Consider the following 19,112-nt stretch of genomic DNA (forward strand, 5'->3'; position numbering starts at 1 on the left):
TATTTACCACCAATATAATTCCTTTCATTTGACATGTTCTACGTGTCGGACTTAAAATGCCCAACATATTTGTCGGACAAACATTTTTTCATATATTATATAAAGTTTGCTATTGAATTAACTTAAAAACAACCTGCTAGTTTTCACAATCATAAACTTGTCAGGATGGCACGTTCCACAATTAAAATTACGTTTCACAATTAAAACTTCTCCTGTTCCAGTGTTCCCATACCTACATCAAAGTTTGTCCAACTAGACACCATTAAACGATCAACAAATTTTCAGCTTGCTATTAATCAACTTTTTTTGGTACGGGAGATCCAGGCCTAATATTTTTTGAGATAAATACAGCCTAAATATGTTTTTTTCATTTTTTTTTTCGTTTTGTGTTTAAAAAATAAGCCTTAGTCCAATTTTAGCCCGCTACACCCTCAACCTTCCCACTAAAACATAATTTTTTCGGTTTAATTTTTTTCTCAGTATATCTGTTGCTCCGTTTGTCCTCAAGTAAACTACATTTAAGAAAATAATTGCAAATTTTTGCAATATTTTTATATAAAGTAAAGATACCTATGTCATTTTGATATTTTTTGGGGAGGATACAAAAAAACAAAAATAAAACAGAATAATCAATTTAAGAAAAATACATTTTAATATATCATACTTCTTGTCGTTTTGTGAATTTCTTTCCGTGCGAATTTCTTTCCGATTAATTTCTTTCCGTACGGAAAAGATTTCTTCTGTACACCAGAGAAATCTTTTCGTTTATTTCATATAGATGTCGTACCTAGTGTACTGAAGTCTGGTATTTTATTATTACCAGGAAGGCCCCATGCATTTTATTCCTCTTCGACCACTCACCTAGGTGTTCCTGACGAGCGGTTGACATAACCTGCGAAACACGTCGTGTAGGATACCGGTGGTGGTCGAAGTGTAATAAAATGCAATCGCCGTTCTTTCATATTATCACGGTTTCTCCGTTATTGAGGAATGCGTAGCGAATAACGTGGCTTTGTAGACAAATCTGTGATACAAAGAGGTATCTTTTGTCGTTTCATAGTCTTTTATCAAGACTTTGAATTCACATGGTCACGGCCGCTACGGAAAAGATTTCTTCTGTACACCAGAGAAATCTTTTCGTTTATTTCATATATATATATATATATATATATATATATATATATATATATATATATATATATATATATATATATATATATATATATATATACATATATATATATATATATATATATATATATATATATGAGCAATATTTCTACTTTTCGGTGAATTTTGTGGGGAGGGTCCTCGGATTTTCTTCAAATTTTAGTATGTTATTGGACCTATTTAAAAAACGTTATCCTGAGAGCTACAGATCCCTAGGGGCCTTAGAGCCCTAGATAGGGCCCGTCAAATACCCAAAAAAGGTCGTTTTTGCCGTATATTTGACAGGCTGTATATCGGCTCCCATTTAACCGATTTTGACTTACCAAACGTCATTGTCTTTGTAATTTTAAGTAGTTTTTTCAGTGACAATTTCAAGGCTTTAGTCAATAACCCTGATTTTGGGACCATTTTAAGTAACGCTAAAAATTTCAAAAAATTACTATTTTCAAAAATTTGTCAAAAATCTAATTTTAATCCGATTTTCATTTTCTGGACCACAGTTTAAAGGTATTAAAAAGGGCTTTAAAATGATATTTTGTGAGTTAAAATCCGTTTAGTAGAAGTGGAGATAAAACAGATTGAAAATAGACATTTTTGTAAAAATGGGGTTTTTACGGATTTTCAAAGTGCTAACACGTTTTGGGGTATATATTAAATTGTACAAAAATTTTTTTACAGGCAGTTTTTTATATAAATAATAACGTTTCATTGGAGATTTTCTTGGCCCGAGCCTCTATCTACCTTATATAACCCTCTAAAAATGAGTATTTTGTTACTCAAATGAGGCAACTTAACAAACAACTTACGGCTTATTTCTATCAATCAGATAGCCTGAAGACTTTATCTATCACAGATTATAAAAGTAGAGATTAAAACCTTTTATTTAAGGGGTCATACAAACTTCTAGGTAGCCTAGAAGTGCAGTTATGATATTTCAAAGTCTTAACTAAAATCAAAGTATCAATTCTGTGAACGCTACTTTTATAGACTAAGAGCCGCTATAGATGAAATTTGATAATTATTTTAAGCACGATAAAAGCCTAAAACTTAAATAGTAGAACCTAAAAGAAAAGCTATGAACACTCTGCCGTCACTTTTTAGAGGCACACACCTCGACAGTGGCGCATCAAACATTCTACTTATGGAGGGGATAAATAAATTAAAAGGTACCCTCCCTCACTCCCAGAATTTTTTTTTTATTTTTTAAAGTTATACGTAATTCAAAAATAAGACTCAGTGTAATTTCAACCCGTCTCCCCTGTTTTCCTACCCCCACCATCAAAAAGTTCATTTCTCGTTTTCTATTTTTTTTAGGTGGGATGTAATCAATTTTAAACTTTCAAAAAATTCACACGCATACTTGTGGCTTTTACAAAACATGCCTATTTTTTATAGACACGTAGGTTGAGTGACGTAACCTAAAAAAAATTATTTTTTTATTTTTATAAACTTTTAAACGAAAAACTTTTTTTTGGGGATGGCTGTTGGACTATTTTGTTTTAATCTTGTGTATTTTATCAAATGCTATATTTCTAATTTATTTCAGAAGTTTCCGTAAGGTTCTCCATCTTCAAAAATCCAAAAAATTGTTTTTCGAGGGGGTTTTTTGGGGGTTTCAACGTATTTATCCAATTTTTAAATATTCTACAGGGCACAGTTACTTCAATTAACATATAACCTATAAAAAAACATTAATTTAATCTATTTTGAAGTCTATAAAATAGGGAAAATCACCAAAAATCCCCTAAAAAACAGTTTTTTGGATTTTTTGGTGGTGGGGGAAGGGGGATGGGGGTGGTGTGTTAAAGTTTTATTTCTTAATAACGTAGAACTTTAAAAAATTAACAAAATTGAATTCTGGGTGTAAGGAAGGGTACCTTTTAATTTATTTATCCCGTTCATAAGTGGAAAGTTTGATGCGCCACTGTCGAGGTATGTGCTTCTAAAAAGTGACGGTATAGTGTTCATACGTTTTCTTTTAGGTTTTATTGTTTAAGTTATGGCCTCTTATCGTGCCTAAAATAGTTAACAAATTTCACCCATAGCGGCTCTTAGTCTATAAAAGTAGCGTTCACAGAATTGATACTTTAATTTTAGTTAGGACTTTGAAATATCATAACTGTACTTCTAGGCTACCTAGAAGTTTGTGTGAGCCCTCAAATAAAAGGTTGTGATCTCTACTTTTCTAATCCGTAATAGTTAAAGTCTTCAGGCTCTCTGATTGATATAAATAGGCCGTAAGTTGTTTGTTAAGTCACCTCATTTGAGTAACAAAATACTCATTTTTAGAGGGTCATATAAGGTAGATAGAGGCCCGGGCCAAGAAAATCTCCAATACGAAGTTATTATTTATATAAAAAGCTACTTCTAAAAAAATTTTGGTACAATTTAATATATACCCCAAAAACGTGTCAGCACTTTGAAAATCCATAAAAACGCGATTTTTACAAAAATGTCCATTTTCAATCTGTTGTATATCCGCTTCTACCGAACGGATTTTAACTCTTGAAATATTGTTTTAAAGACCTTTTTATTACGTTTAAACCGCCGACCAGAAAAAGAAAATCGGATTAAAATTAGATTTTTAACAAATTTTTGAAAATAGCAATTTTTTGAAATTTTTAGCGTTACTTAAAATGGTCCCAAAAATCAAGGTTATTAATTAGAGACTTGAAATTGTCACTGATAAAACTACTTAAAATTATAAAGAAAATAACGTTTGGTGAGTTAAAATCGGTTAACTGGGAGTCGATATACAGCCTGTCAAATATAGGCTAAAAACGACCTTTTTTGGGTCTTTGACGGGCCCTATCTAGGGCTCTAAGGCCCCTGGGGCTGTAACTCTCAGGATGACGTTTTCTCAATAAGTCCAATAACATACTAAAATTTGAAGAAAATCCGAGGACCCTCCCCACAAAATTCACCGAAAAGTAGAAATATTGCTCATATACAGCGTGTCTACTTAAGTTGGAAACATATGGGAAGCTTTGTTATTATTAATTTTACGAAAAAAAGTTATTCTTTATAAAAAGTTCTGCATGCCCCAAAACCTAAGATTCAATCATCAGATATCAAATTTTCTCAATATTATACGAGGTATGTCAAAAAATATGAATTTCAGTCAAGGGTAAATTACCTCTATTTCTCTCAATATCGAAAATTCTTATGATAAAAAGTTGTTTGGAATTAAAAACTAAGATTAAATATGCAATTACATGCTTCTAATAGAAAAATAAAAAAATTTCTCAAATTCATGGACACCCAACATCGTTTTTAATTATTACAAATATGATAACTCGTTTATTATTCATTATACGAAAAAAAGTTATTCTTCATAAAAAGCTTTGCATGGTCTAAAATCTAAGACACAACCATGAGATATCAACTTTTATTAATTTTATACGAGGTGTGTCAAAAAATATGAAATTCGCTCAAGATTATAGTACCTTTATATTTCACAATATTTCAATTAGAAAGATGTAATTGCATATTGAAACATAGTTTTTAATTCTAAACAACTTTTTTAATAACCGTTTTCAATATTATGAAAAATAAAGGTACTTTACTCTTGAGTGAAATTCATATTTTTTGACATACCTCGTATAAAATTAATAAAATGTGATATCTGATGGTTGCATCTTCGGTCTTAGGACATACAGAGCTTTTTATAAAGAATAGCTTTTTTTCGTAAAAGTAATAATAAAAGAGTTATCGTATGTGTAATAAATAAAAACGAAGTTCGTATCAATAAATTTGAGAAAAAATTGGAAAATATTTTTTTCCAATTAGAAGCATGTAATTGCATATTTGATCTTAGTTTTTATTTCCAAACAACTTTTCATAATAAGAATTTTCGATATTGAGAGAAATAAAGGTACTTTACTCTTGAACGAAGTTCATATTTTTTGACATACCTCGTATAATATTAACAAAATTTGATATCTGATGATTGAATCTTAGGTTTTAGAGCATGCAGAACTTTTTATAAAGAATAACTTTTTTCGTAAAATGAATAACAAAAAAGTTTCCCATATGTTTCCAACTTAAGTAGACACGCTGTATATATATATATATATATATATATATATATATATATATATATATATATATATATATATATATATATATATTTGTACAAATATTTTCGTATTTTTTGAATAACGGCAATTCGGTCAGATGAAATAAAACTCTATTTGTTCTAGGTCTCAATATTTCGTCACTATTTGGTGACTTCTTCAGGAGAAAACTGTAAATTTATTAAGATTAGATATGGACAAAAGACAAAACATTTCACTACTTACAACTATAAGAGTGATAATTTAAATTCGTTTAACATATTATATTGAACATTGACTTGAGAAATGACTGATGTTATTTTGACATATATTTCGGAGTTATGGTAACTGCAATATATTTTATGTTAATAGAATATTGTCTAATATTGAAAAAAAAATTTTTTTTTTTTTAGTGAATACGTCAAAGTAAACAAGAGAAAGTATTTGCGAAATTTTAAGGTGGAAAGGTAATAGTAGACAAATGAAAAAGGACTTGAAGTATTTTAAATTGACTATAAAATGTAATCGATGGTACGTAATGAGTTAGTGTAAGACTGGTATTCAGAACTTGAATAAAAATAAGGTAGATTCATTGTTAGTAGATTAATTGAGTAATTTGTTTGTATTTTTTAAATTTTGGGAAAGAATGTTATGAATTACTTAGAATATTACAGTAGATATTACTCAAATGGTTAGTGTCAGTCTTATAATTAATTGATTCTGGAGTTTTGTTAATATGTACCATCTCAAGGAAGAGTCGTTTTTTATAGTTGTCAACTTGTTCCAAAATTTTTACATTATTAAAATCAAATTTATGTCCTGTATTTAAGTGGTGATCTACTAAGGCACAACAGTTTTTTTTGATGTTGCAGTCACTTTTATGTTGAGTGACGCGTTGCTTAAGCCACTGTTTACTTTGACCAATATAACAACCTTGACATTCAATGCAATTTATTTTGTAAATTATGTTGCCCTTTAATGTATTTGGAGTATTAGCTTTAGTTTTTGAGAACAACATTGAATTTAGAAGTGGATTGTACTTAACTAATTTGATGTTGGGAAAAATTTTAAAAAGTGGGACAATCTGGTCTGTTAAATTTTGGACATAAAATCATATTAGATTGGTATCAAAAAGATACTGCATCCGGCAGATTTATAAATTATTATTCAAATCATCCTAGAAATCAAAAATTTAACACAATCATATCCATGAAAAATCGGATAACGACAATTTGTAATCGAAGTTTCTTAGATATCAATCTTAATAAACTTTTTGAAATGTTTTTGAACAATGGCTACCCAAAACACATTTTAAAAAAACTTATTTATAACACCAACTCATCTAATAGACCTTTGATTAATAATCCACAGCCAGTTATTTACAAAAAAATACCTTATGTCCAAAATCTAACAGACCAGATTGTCCCACTTTTTAAAATTTTTCCCAACATCAAATTAGTTAAGTACAATCCACTTCTAAATTCAATGTTGTTCTCAAAAACTAAAGCTAATACTCCAAATACATTAAAGGGCAACATAATTTACAAAATAAATTGCATTGAATGTCAAGGTTGTTATATTGGTCAAAGTAAACAGTGGCTTAAGCAACGCGTCACTCAACATAAAAGTGACTGCAACATCAAAAAAAACTATTGTGCCTTAGTAGATCACCACTTAAATACAGGACATAAATTTGATTTTAATAATGTAAAAATTTTGGAACAAGTTGACAACTATAAAAAACGACTCTTCCTTGAGATGGTACATATTAACAAAACTCCAGAATCAATTAATTATAAGACTGACACTAACCATTTGAGTAATATCTACTGTAATATTCTAAGTAATTCATAACATTCTTTCCCAAAATTTAAAAAATACAAACAAATTACTCAATTAATCTACTAACAATGAATCTACCTTATTTTTATTCAAGTTCTGAATACCAGTCTTACACTAACTCATTACGTACCATCGATTACATTTTATAGTCAATTTAAAATACTTCAAGTCCTTTTTCATTTGTCTACTATTACCTTTCCACCTTAAAATTTCGCAAATACTTTCTCTTGTTTACTTTGACGTATTCACTAAAAAAAAAAAAAAAAAATTTTTTTTCAATATTAGACAATATTCTATTAACATAAAATATATTGCAGTTACCATAACTCCGAAATATATGTCAAAATAACATCAGTCATTTCTCAAGTCAATGTTCAATATAATATGTTAAACGAATTTAAATTATCACTCTTATAGTTGTAAGTAATGAAATGTTTTGTCTTTTGTCCATATCTAATCTTAATAAATTTACAGTTTTCTCCTGAAAAAGTCACCAAATAGTGACGAAATATTGAGACCTAGAACAAATAGAGTTTTATTTCATCTGACCGAATTGCCGTTATTCAAAAAATCACTATATATATATATATATATATATATATATATATATATATATATATATATATATATATAAACAGTTGGTTTTTAATTCCTGGGTTTGCGGTCTGTTATAAATAAAACACTTGATTTTGCTTAGACGTTTCGGCTCTTTGCCATTTTCAATAAGCACTTTTAATTATTAAAACATTACACTGTTAACAAACATATTTTATATACAATACACGTAATATTTTGAAAATTTAAAAAAATGCACATCGTGTTTCTCTAAGATGTTATGAGAGAATGCCAGGCATGGGCATTGGGCATATGGTAAAAGCACTTCACAACGGTTTTGGATGGTGGTCGTAAAACCAAAACGATAATATACAGGAGATCAAGTTACATAATATACGAAAGAAATAAATCTGACTAATGTTTAACTTTTAATAATGGGAGCAAGATTTTTTGTAGTTGTGATCTGAGTATGTAACTCGAAATATGAATACTGAGGTGCGTATTTTTTTTTGTATTTTATATGGAACAGAGGCTTGAACGCTAAAACAAGGATATTCATTAATGATAGAACATTATAATAGAACAGAGTATTTGATATGTGGGCATATAGAAGATTTTTAAAAATAACCTTGGTTCAAAAGATTAAGAGACAACCACGTTTTGTAACCGAATGAAATAAAGAAAAATGAGATATTAAATACAATTAAAATAAGAAATTTACATTATTTGGAAACATGTTATGAGAAATGAGATATGTGTTTATGTAGATCGTTATATAGGAAAAGATACTGGACAGAAGAAGCTTAGGACGCTGACATATATCCTGGCTAAACAAAATTGATGTAATGATACAAACTGCAACTCTGTGGAGTTGCTATAAGAGGTAGCACGTAACAAAAAAAATAAAAATGCCGTATTTAAAGTGTTTACCAATGGTGTGCTTACAACCACACTTAATTTATCAAATTGTGATATATATTGGAGAGATCTTTAATATCAGTTTTATTATTGATACAATTTTGGTCTTTCTTTATGTGGATCATCTCCAATATACATCTTTTGTTATAATTTTGCTCTTTTTCCAGAATCTGTACATTTTCAAAATCAAAACTATGGTTATTTTCTACTGAATGTTTGGCTAAGGCTGTGGTAGTTATTTTGTTTGTTTGTACATTATGTTTGTGTGCAACAATCCTTCTGTGTAGATATTGATGTGTTTGCCCAATATATGTTGAATTGCAGTCTTTACAATTTATATTGGGCAAACACATCAATATCTACACAGAAGGATTGTTGCACACAAACATAGTGTACAAACAAACAAAATAACTACCACAGCCTTAGCCAAACATTCAGTAGAAAATAACCATAGTTTTGATTTTGAAAATGTACAGATTCTGGAAAAAGAGCAAAATTATAACAAAAGATGTATATTGGAGATGATCCACATAAAGAAAGACCAAAATTGTATCAATAATAAAACTGATATTAAAGATCTCTCCAATATATATCACAATTTGATAAATTAAGTGTGGTTGTAAGCACACCATTGGTAAACACTTTAAATACGGCATTTTTATTTTTTTTGTTACGTGCTACCTCTTATAGCAACTCAACAGAGTTGCAGTTTGTATCATTACATCAATTTTGTTTAGCCAGGATATATGTCAGCGTCCTAAGCTTCTTCTGTCCAGTATCTTTTCCTATATAACGATCTACATAAACACATATCTCATTTCTCATAACATGTTTCCAAATAATGTAAATTTCTTATTTTAATTGTATTTAATATCTCATTTTTCTTTATTTCATTCGGTTACAAAACGTGGTTGTCTCTTAATCTTTTGAACCAAGGTTATTTTTAAAAATCTTCTATATGCCCACATATCAAATACTCTGTTCTATTATAATGTTCTATCATTAATGAATATCCTTGTTTTAGCGTTCAAGCCTCTGTTCCATATAAAATACAAAAAAAAAATACGCACCTCAGTATTCATATTTCGAGTTACATACTCAGATCACAACTACAAAAAATCTTGCTCCCATTATTAAAAGTTAAACATTAGTCAGATTTATTTCTTTCGTATATTATGTAACTTGATCTCCTGTATATTATCGTTTTGGTTTTACGACCACCATCCAAAACCGTTGTGAAGTGCTTTTACCATATGCCCAATGCCCATGCCTGGCATTCTCTCATAACATCTTAGAGAAACACGATGTGCATTTTTTTAAATTTTCAAAATATTACGTGTATTGTATATAAAATATGTTTGTTAACAGTGTAATGTTTTAATAATTAAAAGTGCTTATTGAAAATGGCAAAGAGCCGAAACGTCTAAGCAAAATCAAGTGTTTTATTTATAACAGACCGCAAACCCAGGAATTAAAAACCAACTGTTTAAAAATTCACGGTCAGGAAATAAGCAATATATATATATATATATATATATATATATATATATATATATATATATATATATATATATATATATATAAATAGTTGGTGTTTAATTCCTGGGTTTTTATTGCTTATTTCCTGATTTATTTATTATTTCCTATATTTTATATATATATATATATATATATATATATATATATATATATATATATATATATATATATATATATATATATATATATATATATCTGCCTATAATATCATTTTGCTTCACGTTTACTGCCACATAGAACACCATAAAAAGGAAATGTTTACATATAAGTTTATTGGCAAGCTTTTTCTATCTTTTGCTTTAGGATTAGGATTAATTAGGCCGAATCTTTTAGGCTTTAGGATTAATCCACGCAGTCTGAAACGAAGTATAGTGCAGGCTGTATGTTCGCCGCCGTTTGGTAAATTATTCCGACTCGTTTCTTTTGCACAAATTACTCAAAAACAGGCCCTTATAACAAATCCACAAGTTGCCAGGCAGTACCGCAGTCAGAAAATTGTTTAAACAATTTTTTATACAAATTAAAAAAATCAATTTTTGACTTCGGATAAATTTGTTTTAGATTCTCTGGATCAATCTGAGCAAAAAAGGTCTCTTGTGATTTTTCTTTAAAATTGACTTTTGTCGAGTTATACGTGATTTAAAATTTGAAAAACGAGAAAATGGCCATTTTAAGGCTTAATAACTCGATTAAAAATTATTATTATGAAAGTTAGAAAGTGAGCAAATCACAAGTCTAAAGCCCCCCCTAGAAGAGCCTGGAGAAATTTTTGTCATTATTTTATTACTAAGCTATTATTTTTAATAATTAACTAAGCAGGTATTGAGGGGGCCGTCCGCGAGAGAGAGGTACCATTCATTTGATGTTTGTAGAAAAATTGACGTTTTTGTGGGGACAGGGGGAGGGGGCCATGGGCTAAAAATGCGATGAGTCGTATTTTTTATTTACATATAACGTAAAAAAATGAAAAAAATATATTAAGGCTGTATCGATTTCAAAAAATACTCAACGCGCAAAAACCCTTACATAACTTGAAAAAACATGATTTTGGGGGGTTTAAAGGTGTTTTGCCCAATTTTTGAATATCCTAAAATATCAGTTATTTCAAAGTATATATAATCTATTAAAAAAACCTTAAGTTGATCTATTTTGAAGTCTATAAAATGGAGAAAATCACCAAAAAACCCCCTAAAAGACAGTTTTCCGCATTTTTCAAGATGGCGCAGTTGACGGAAAAATCTGAAAAAAATCAGATAGTTTTTGATAAAATACACAGAATGCAAAAAAATTGGACCTGCAGCCAGCTCTAAAAGAAGTTATGAGCTTTAAAAAAATAAAAAAAAAATGAGGTTATGTACACTCGACCTACGGGTCCATAAAAAATGAACATGTTTTGTAAAAGCCTCAGCTACACGTGTGAATTTTTTGAAATTTTTAAATCAATTGCAACCCAACTAAATGAATTAAATCTAAAAATCTATGTTTTTGGCTGTGGGGGGAGGGGTAAGGGGGGTGGCGAGCTAAAAATCCGCGTAATCTCATTTTTTAATTGCATAGAACGTAAAAAAATAAAAAAATTGAATTCTGGGAGTGATAGCATTTTGCCTATCTTAATGGGGGGTACCCTTTATCTACTATATTTTATGAGCACATAAAAATACATAGTCATTAAAATCTATAAATTTCTATATACCAATTCTTAATATTTCATTCCCTAATTAAACCCTGGCAGAATTGTTTATAGAGTCACTAGTTAAAAGAGATTCTTCTATAATGACCAACAACATTGTTAATAGCTAAAAATATTCAATGAATTTTTAAAAGTGGAAAGAATATACTATATACATATATTCAAGAGCTAACGAAGGTCAATTTTAGTATAGCTTACCTTAACAGGAAATTTGAGTTGCAGATATAATTCACTGATGAGCAAATTATGGCTGAGTGTTTTCCTCATCTTCATAATGCGCACAATAGCAGCATCAATTTGGTATTGTCTATCTTGATACACTCTTTCTTCAGTCGCCTTTTGCTCCTCAGACTAAAAAAAATATCTTTAAAACACAATGTGTAAAATATCTCCCCAATCTAAGCTAATATTTTCCACTATTATCGAATGTAATATTAGATGCTCCATGAACATGGATGATGTTCATAGAGGATATATGGAGGTTATACAGGAAAATGCCCCAAAACTGGCTAGAATCAATATTCATCGAGTTCCATCTGATAAGCATGAGTCACGCAGAAAAAGTCCTATTAAAAGTCGTACATAACCGAATCTACAAAAAGTTCGAAACAGTCATCGGAGACCATCAGTTTTTTATTCAGAGCGGGAACGAGAGAAGTTCAGTTCGGATTCCGACTTGGGTCTACAACGACTCATCGACAAGACCAACTCAATCTGTGAGCAATTCGATATGAAAATAAACATTAGGGAAACTAAAGTCATGTCAATTCGAAAAAACCAGAATGTACCTCCTCAACCTTGCACAATAAACGGGCACATTTTAGAACAAGTCAATAGAAGTACCTGGAGTGTTAAATCGATAGCAGCCTAAATCCTGATAGAAGTAAGATCGAGAATAGAACAGGTCAGAAAATTGTTCGAAAAAATCAAAAGACTGCTATGTGCTTCTCGAATAAAACTCGAAATTCGACTACGTTTATCTAAATGATAGTCTGGTTGACTCTTCTATATGCAGTTGAAACGTGGACCCTTAAAACATCAATCGTAAATAAATTGAAGGCCTTTGAAATGTGGATCTACCGGATCATCCTCAAAATTTCATGGATATCGGATGATACATCAAACGAAGAAGTGCTGCATAGAATAAGCAAAGATCGAGAACTTTTCAACACAGTGAAAGTTAGAAAAACATCATATCTAGGCCACATACTGATAATAAGTACCAATATGCTCAACTAATAGTGAAAAGAAAGATCGAGGGAAAGAGAGCACTAGGAAGGAAAAGATTATCAAGTTAAGAAACATCCGACAATGGACAGGGCTAAATTTTGAACAGATAATAAGAACAGCTGAAGACATACAAGGGTTTCCAATTGTAGTAACCAACCTCCATTGAAGAGAGGGCACTTTAAGATGGAGTTCCATGAACTGTTTGTCTTTTTAGATGCGTATCAAATCTGCAATGTAGTTATTCACTACTACTAATAATGACTATTATTCCAATGACGATTCTAAAAAGTGTGTAGTAAAGAAAAGAGAGACGTTCTCACAAACAATTAAATTTACAACTGAGACCGGTTTAGCTGTCTACACTTTGCACAGCATCTTCAGGTCTCGGTTAAAGTAAAATTAAATGCTACAAACAACAAAAAACCAGAGTTAGTTAAGTGGTCTGGTTTAAATCAAAAGTTAATGATCAATCCAATATCAAAGTACATATATATATTGTTATGATCTGCTTTCTATTACTTTTATATTAATTATTATTTATTTGATCAATTATTTAATTAACGCAAATCATACATAAAAATATTAAGAAAAAATCTCAGGGTGCCTTTTGTCAAAAAAAATTTAATTAAATTCTCTTAGGTTATACTTATCCTTTCTCGTGGCTTCAGTATCTCTTAGTTGATCCTTATCGGGATAAAATAGGAAAAGGAAATAAATAGAAAAATCATAAATAAACACATACAAATATCTTTATTATCAAAAGCAATGCTCTATAAATTTATCAATTAAATCCTGTGGGCATAACTGTCCAAAAGAAACTTTTACCATATAAATTAATCTAATTCAAACAAATATTAATCGCTTTGTTCTTGATACCCTTAATAAACCCAGCTAACCAAACAAATTTGGTATTCGCAAAATTACTTATACTTCCTATTAAATTTTTGAAATGTTGGAATCTTAAATTCATATGCTTTTACGTAAAAAAATTAACTTCTGATTATAAAAAAAATCTATCACATAGGTTATTGACTGACCTTTTTGATTCACACACAATGATGTCTCCTCTTGACCCAAACAGCTCCTCCTTGTTGATTATGTTAGGCTACCAATCAAAGCCCTCTCCTTTCTCAGCAAACAATCGAGCAGGATACCAGCAACTATTTCTCCAAAAACACAAGACAGGCCTCTTTTTTGACAGTACTCGTTCAATAAACTCCAAAACTCTCTCCTCTCTTTCTCTCAACAATAATCTCCTGAGACAAAAGTATCTTTTTTACTTGGTGTCACAAATAATTTTAATAATGATAATTCTTGTAACTTACTCTCTTGGACTTTACAGAATCAAAGAGGTATTTATTTGATTTGTCTCTCGTTCCACTTTTCAGCTACTCTCACTATCAAAACAAAACACTAGTACTTGTCAAGTCAAGTCAAGTCAAGTCAAATTTATTCATCACATGCGACATTGTACAAAGTACATGTATGAGACAAGTCAAAGTTACAGACATACAAAAGTATATAAATTAATAAATACGACAAAACATACTTAAAAGTTATTTTTAGAATATGGCTCTAGCTCACAAATGTATTGATGTACACACCTCCGAAAGTTTGGCTGATGTAAATTCATTCGTATATCTATTGGCAATTTGTTAGAGAAACTTATGGCTGCATAATGTGTGCTACCTTCCAACAAAACAGAACGATGTTGTGGAAGCATAAAGTGATTGTCTCTGAATCTTGTTGAATAAACATGGTTAAAGTGAAATTTATTCAATTCATAAATTTTGCAATGTAAATACATTATACACGAAAATATATACAGACCAGGAATTGTAAGAATATTGTTTTGTCTAAAGATGCCTCTACAAGAATCTCTAAATTTCATTTTATACATTATCCTAATAGCTCTTTTCTGAAGTACGAATATCTGCTCTAATTCAGAGGTACAACCCCAGACTTCAATGCCATATTTGGCTATTGAGTAAAAATGGGCAAGTATACTGTTTTTAATATTGATGTACTAAAGAGATGTGAAAGAATTCTCAATGCATAACATGCGCGACTTAATCTGGATTTTAAATTAGAAATGTGGTTTGACCATTTAAAATTACTGTCTAACAGGACCCCCAGCAACTTCGTGCAGTCTGTTTTATCTATTGCTGCTTGTATAGTGGCTTGATGGTTTAATAAATTATTTGACGTGAAAATCATATACTTTGATTTCTCTTCATTTAAAACTAGTTTGTTGGATAAGAAATAACTGTTGATGGTGGATAGTATCTGTGTAGTTTTATTTTGCAAATTTTGATCGGATGTTGCTGTGAGTAGAATGTTGGTATCATCCGCATAACTGATGATGTTAACTCCACTCAGTGAATTAGTTACCAAAGCTATATCATTAATATATACTATAAAAAGTAGAGGACCCAATACACTACCCTGAGGGACACCATAATGGATATCCAATGTGTTTGATTCGTTTAAAAGTCCATTAGATGTTATCTTTACTTTTTGTCTTCTATTTTCTAGGTAGGAAGTAAACCATTTTAGAACTACACCACGAATACCAATCCCCTCAAGTTTTGTTAGCAACAAATTATGATCCAAAGTATCAAAAGCCTTGGACAAATCGAGAAATAAACCACATGCCTTCCCTCGTCTGTCCAAAGCATCCAACACTAAGCTGACGAAATTTGCAAGAGCTGTAGTTGTAGACTTAGAAGATGTAAAACCATGTTGAAAATTATGCAAGACACTATGCTTTTTTAGGAATGCGTTTATTCTAGTATAAACCAGAGTTTCAATTATCTTTGAAAACACAGATAAGAGACTTATGGGACGGTAGTTAAGGTCATCTTTATCACCACTTTTGAATAAAGGAATTACAATAGATAGTTTAAACATACTAGGAAATATTGCTTGTTGAAAAGAGGCATTACAAATATCCGTCAGTGGATCTGCGAGAGCGTGAATGCATTGTTTTAATAACTTAGGGGAAATCTGATCAAAACCACAACTGTGTTTGGATTTAAAACTTCCGACTATACTAGTTATTTCCTGTGGGTTAGTTGGATATAAAAACATAGAACAACTATTACGGTTTTTCGATGCTGATGTAAACCCACCTATTTTAGTAGGATCCAAAGCGGCAAGGAACTTTGGAGCCATTTCAACAAAATGGTGGTTAAATTTGTCTGCTAAATTATTATTATTATCACTAGGTACTTTTGAGTTGTTTTGTTTCCCGACTGTTAAGTTTACTAAATGCCAAATACATTTTATTTTATTTGATGATTCGTTTAACTGTCTCATGAAGTGACTACTTTTTGCTGCTTTTAATTTAATTGAATATTCTGTCTTTGTTAAATGAAGGACTGGCCTAAGTTTAATATTTTGCTGACAGATCGTTTCTAAAAGTTTTAGCTGATCCCTTAAGGGGCGTTTAAACACGGCGATAAGTTGTGCAACTAGTTGTGATGACAAGTTGCTGTGATTTGTTGATGATTGCAATGCTGTTTACACGCTGCGATAAGTTGACCACAACAAGTTGAAGAGTGGACCATTGTGTACATTAGACCCTTTTAGACCCTTCAATGAATTATAACTAGTTTTCATCCTAAACAAATAGATCCTGTTACTTTCAAAATATAAAGGTTGGGTATGTTATACAGGGTATTTACAAAGTTATAACCAATTTTATATGAAAATCGTAACAAGTTCAACTCACTGTATAAATAAAAATAAGCACAACGGCAATGGTTTATTAATGCCATATTTTTTTATTTATTGTCAAAATTTTAAAAAATGATTGATATTGCTAATTTACTTTATATCTAATAAAGGGTGAGTTAAAACTTAACTACATTATTTTTTCAGTAAAATTTAAATGGGATACCCTGTATTTTATATCACTAATAAAAAGTACCATTACCGTACTTTAATTTGTATACAACATTACCTATGCGTACGTTCAGAGTGGAGCGAAGAAAGAGTGCGAGCAAATAGCACAAGCAAAGAGCAAAGAAATGCACGTTCAGAGTGGAGCGAAGAAAGAGTACGAGCAACGAGCAAAGAAGTGCTAAACCAGAGTGGAAGCTGGTAGTTACGCGAGACGAGAGTTTAGTTCTTTCTATGAGTTCTATGCGCTCTGCTCGGTGTGTGAGCCGCTCGCGCGCAGCATGTTCGTCAGATTAGTACGTATTTTCAAGTGGCGCACAAACGGCACGCACACGGCGCACCACAGTCTAACTTCTGTCGGTTTTTCAACAAAAGCTTTGATGGTTCGCAATACGTATTTGGACAGGTTTGCGAGTGGTGTGTTGGTTTTGGCGCGCCTTAGTTGAAAATATAAAAAAAAACATTCATAAATTAAAAATTTAACTTTGTTTCTGGTGAAGCAACACAGTTGGAAAAAGCAGATATAATATTATAATTGTCACCGGAAAGCGAAAAAGGTAACGCACAACTTGAAGGAACCTATAGATTTCTAGCTTCATTTCTGGTGAAGCAACACAGTTGGAACAAACAGATATATTATAATTGTGTCACCGGAAAGCGAAAAAGGTACCTTACAACTTGGAAGAGCCTATAGTTTTCTAACTTCGCTTCTGGTGAAGAAACGGAGTTGGAACAAGCAGATATATTATAATTGTGTCACCAGGAAGCAAAAAATGTAACGCACAACTTGGAAGAACGTATAGATTTCTAACTTCGCTTCTGGTGAAGCAACAGGGTTGGAACAAGCAGATATATTATAATTGTGTCAACGGAAAGTGAAAAAGGTAACTCACAACTTGGAAGACCCTATAGTTTTCTAACTTCGCTTCTGGTGAAGCAACGGAGTTGGAACAAGCAGATATATTATAATTGTGTCACCGGAAAGCGAAAAAGGTACCTCACAACTTGGAAGAGCCTATAGTTTTCTAACTTCGCTTCTGGTGAAGAAACGGAGTTGGAACAAGCAGATATATTATAATTGTGTCACCGGGAAGCAAAAAATGTAACGCACAACTTGGAAGAGCCTATAGTTTTCTAACTTCGCTTCTGGTGAAGCAACAGGGTTGGAACAAGCAGATATATTATAATTGTGTCAACAGAAAGTGAAAAAGGTAACTCACAACTTGGAAGACCCTATAGTTTTCTAACTTCGCTTCTGGTGAAGCAACGGAGTTGGAACAAGCAGATATACCGGGTGTCCACTTATATTTTCCCCCATTTTAACTGCCTATAACTTCTAAACGGCTTAAGATAGAAATATGCGGTTTTCACTGAAATGTTTTATTTTAGTAAAAGTTTTGTCTGAATGGATGGAATTTTTTATATCGCTTTCAAATACGAAATAAAAAAGGGCGGATTTTTGAAAAAAACTTTGTTGACTTTTTTTAATGGAACACCCAGTATATTCTTTTGTAAATTGAAAGAAAGGTCATTCACCTATCTAGCGATATAAAGTCTTTCATAATCGGTTGTCAAATCACTGAGTAATTAATTTTTAAAATGAGAGGTGCAACGTGGATATCACATACCTAAATAACATTACTAAGCAAGTTATGTGATTTCCACATTGCATCTCTCATTTTAAAAATTAATTGCTCAGTCATTTGACAACCGATTTTAAAAAATTTTATATCGCTGGATAGATAAATGACCGTTTTTTCAAGTTTTTAGCTAAATGACCATTTTTTATATCGCTTTTAAATAAAAAAGGGCGGATTTTTGAAAAAAAAAAGTTGTTGACTTTTTTTATTAAAACACCCAGTATATTTTTTTGTGTCTTGAAAAAACGGTCATTTACCTATCCAGCGATATAAAAAATTTTAAAATCGGTTGCGAAATGACTGAGCAATTAATTTTTAAAATTGGAGATGCAATGTGGAAATCGCATAACATAATATCATTTTGCTCAGTTATGTTATTTAGGTATGTGATATCCACGTTGCACCCCTCATTTTAAAAATTAATTACTCAGTGATTTGACAACCGATTTTGAAAAACTTTATATCGCTGGATAAGTGAATGACAAAAAAAATATACTGGGTGTTCCATTAAAAAAAAGTCAACAAAGTTTTTTCAAAAATCCGCCATTTTTTATTTCGTATTTGAAAGCG

At 30.9% G+C, this 19,112-nt stretch overlaps 1 protein-coding gene across 3 annotated transcripts in view; it reads right to left on the reverse strand.

The window, feature by feature from the left end:
- LOC114343472 (cullin-4B) overlaps positions 1–19,112 on the reverse strand; it is a 193,247-nt gene that overhangs the window by 5,285 nt on the left and 168,850 nt on the right. For all 3 annotated transcript variants that reach the window (XM_050663479.1, XM_050663480.1, XM_050663481.1), the window contains exon 4: positions 11,968–12,120. In XM_050663479.1, coding sequence (XP_050519436.1) covers positions 11,968–12,120 — 153 coding nt within the window. The remainder of the gene's footprint in view (positions 1–11,967; positions 12,121–19,112) is intronic.

This window comes from Diabrotica virgifera, chromosome 10 (assembly GCF_917563875.1).
Source record: "Diabrotica virgifera virgifera chromosome 10, PGI_DIABVI_V3a".
Lineage (NCBI taxonomy): Eukaryota > Metazoa > Arthropoda > Insecta > Coleoptera > Chrysomelidae > Diabrotica > Diabrotica virgifera.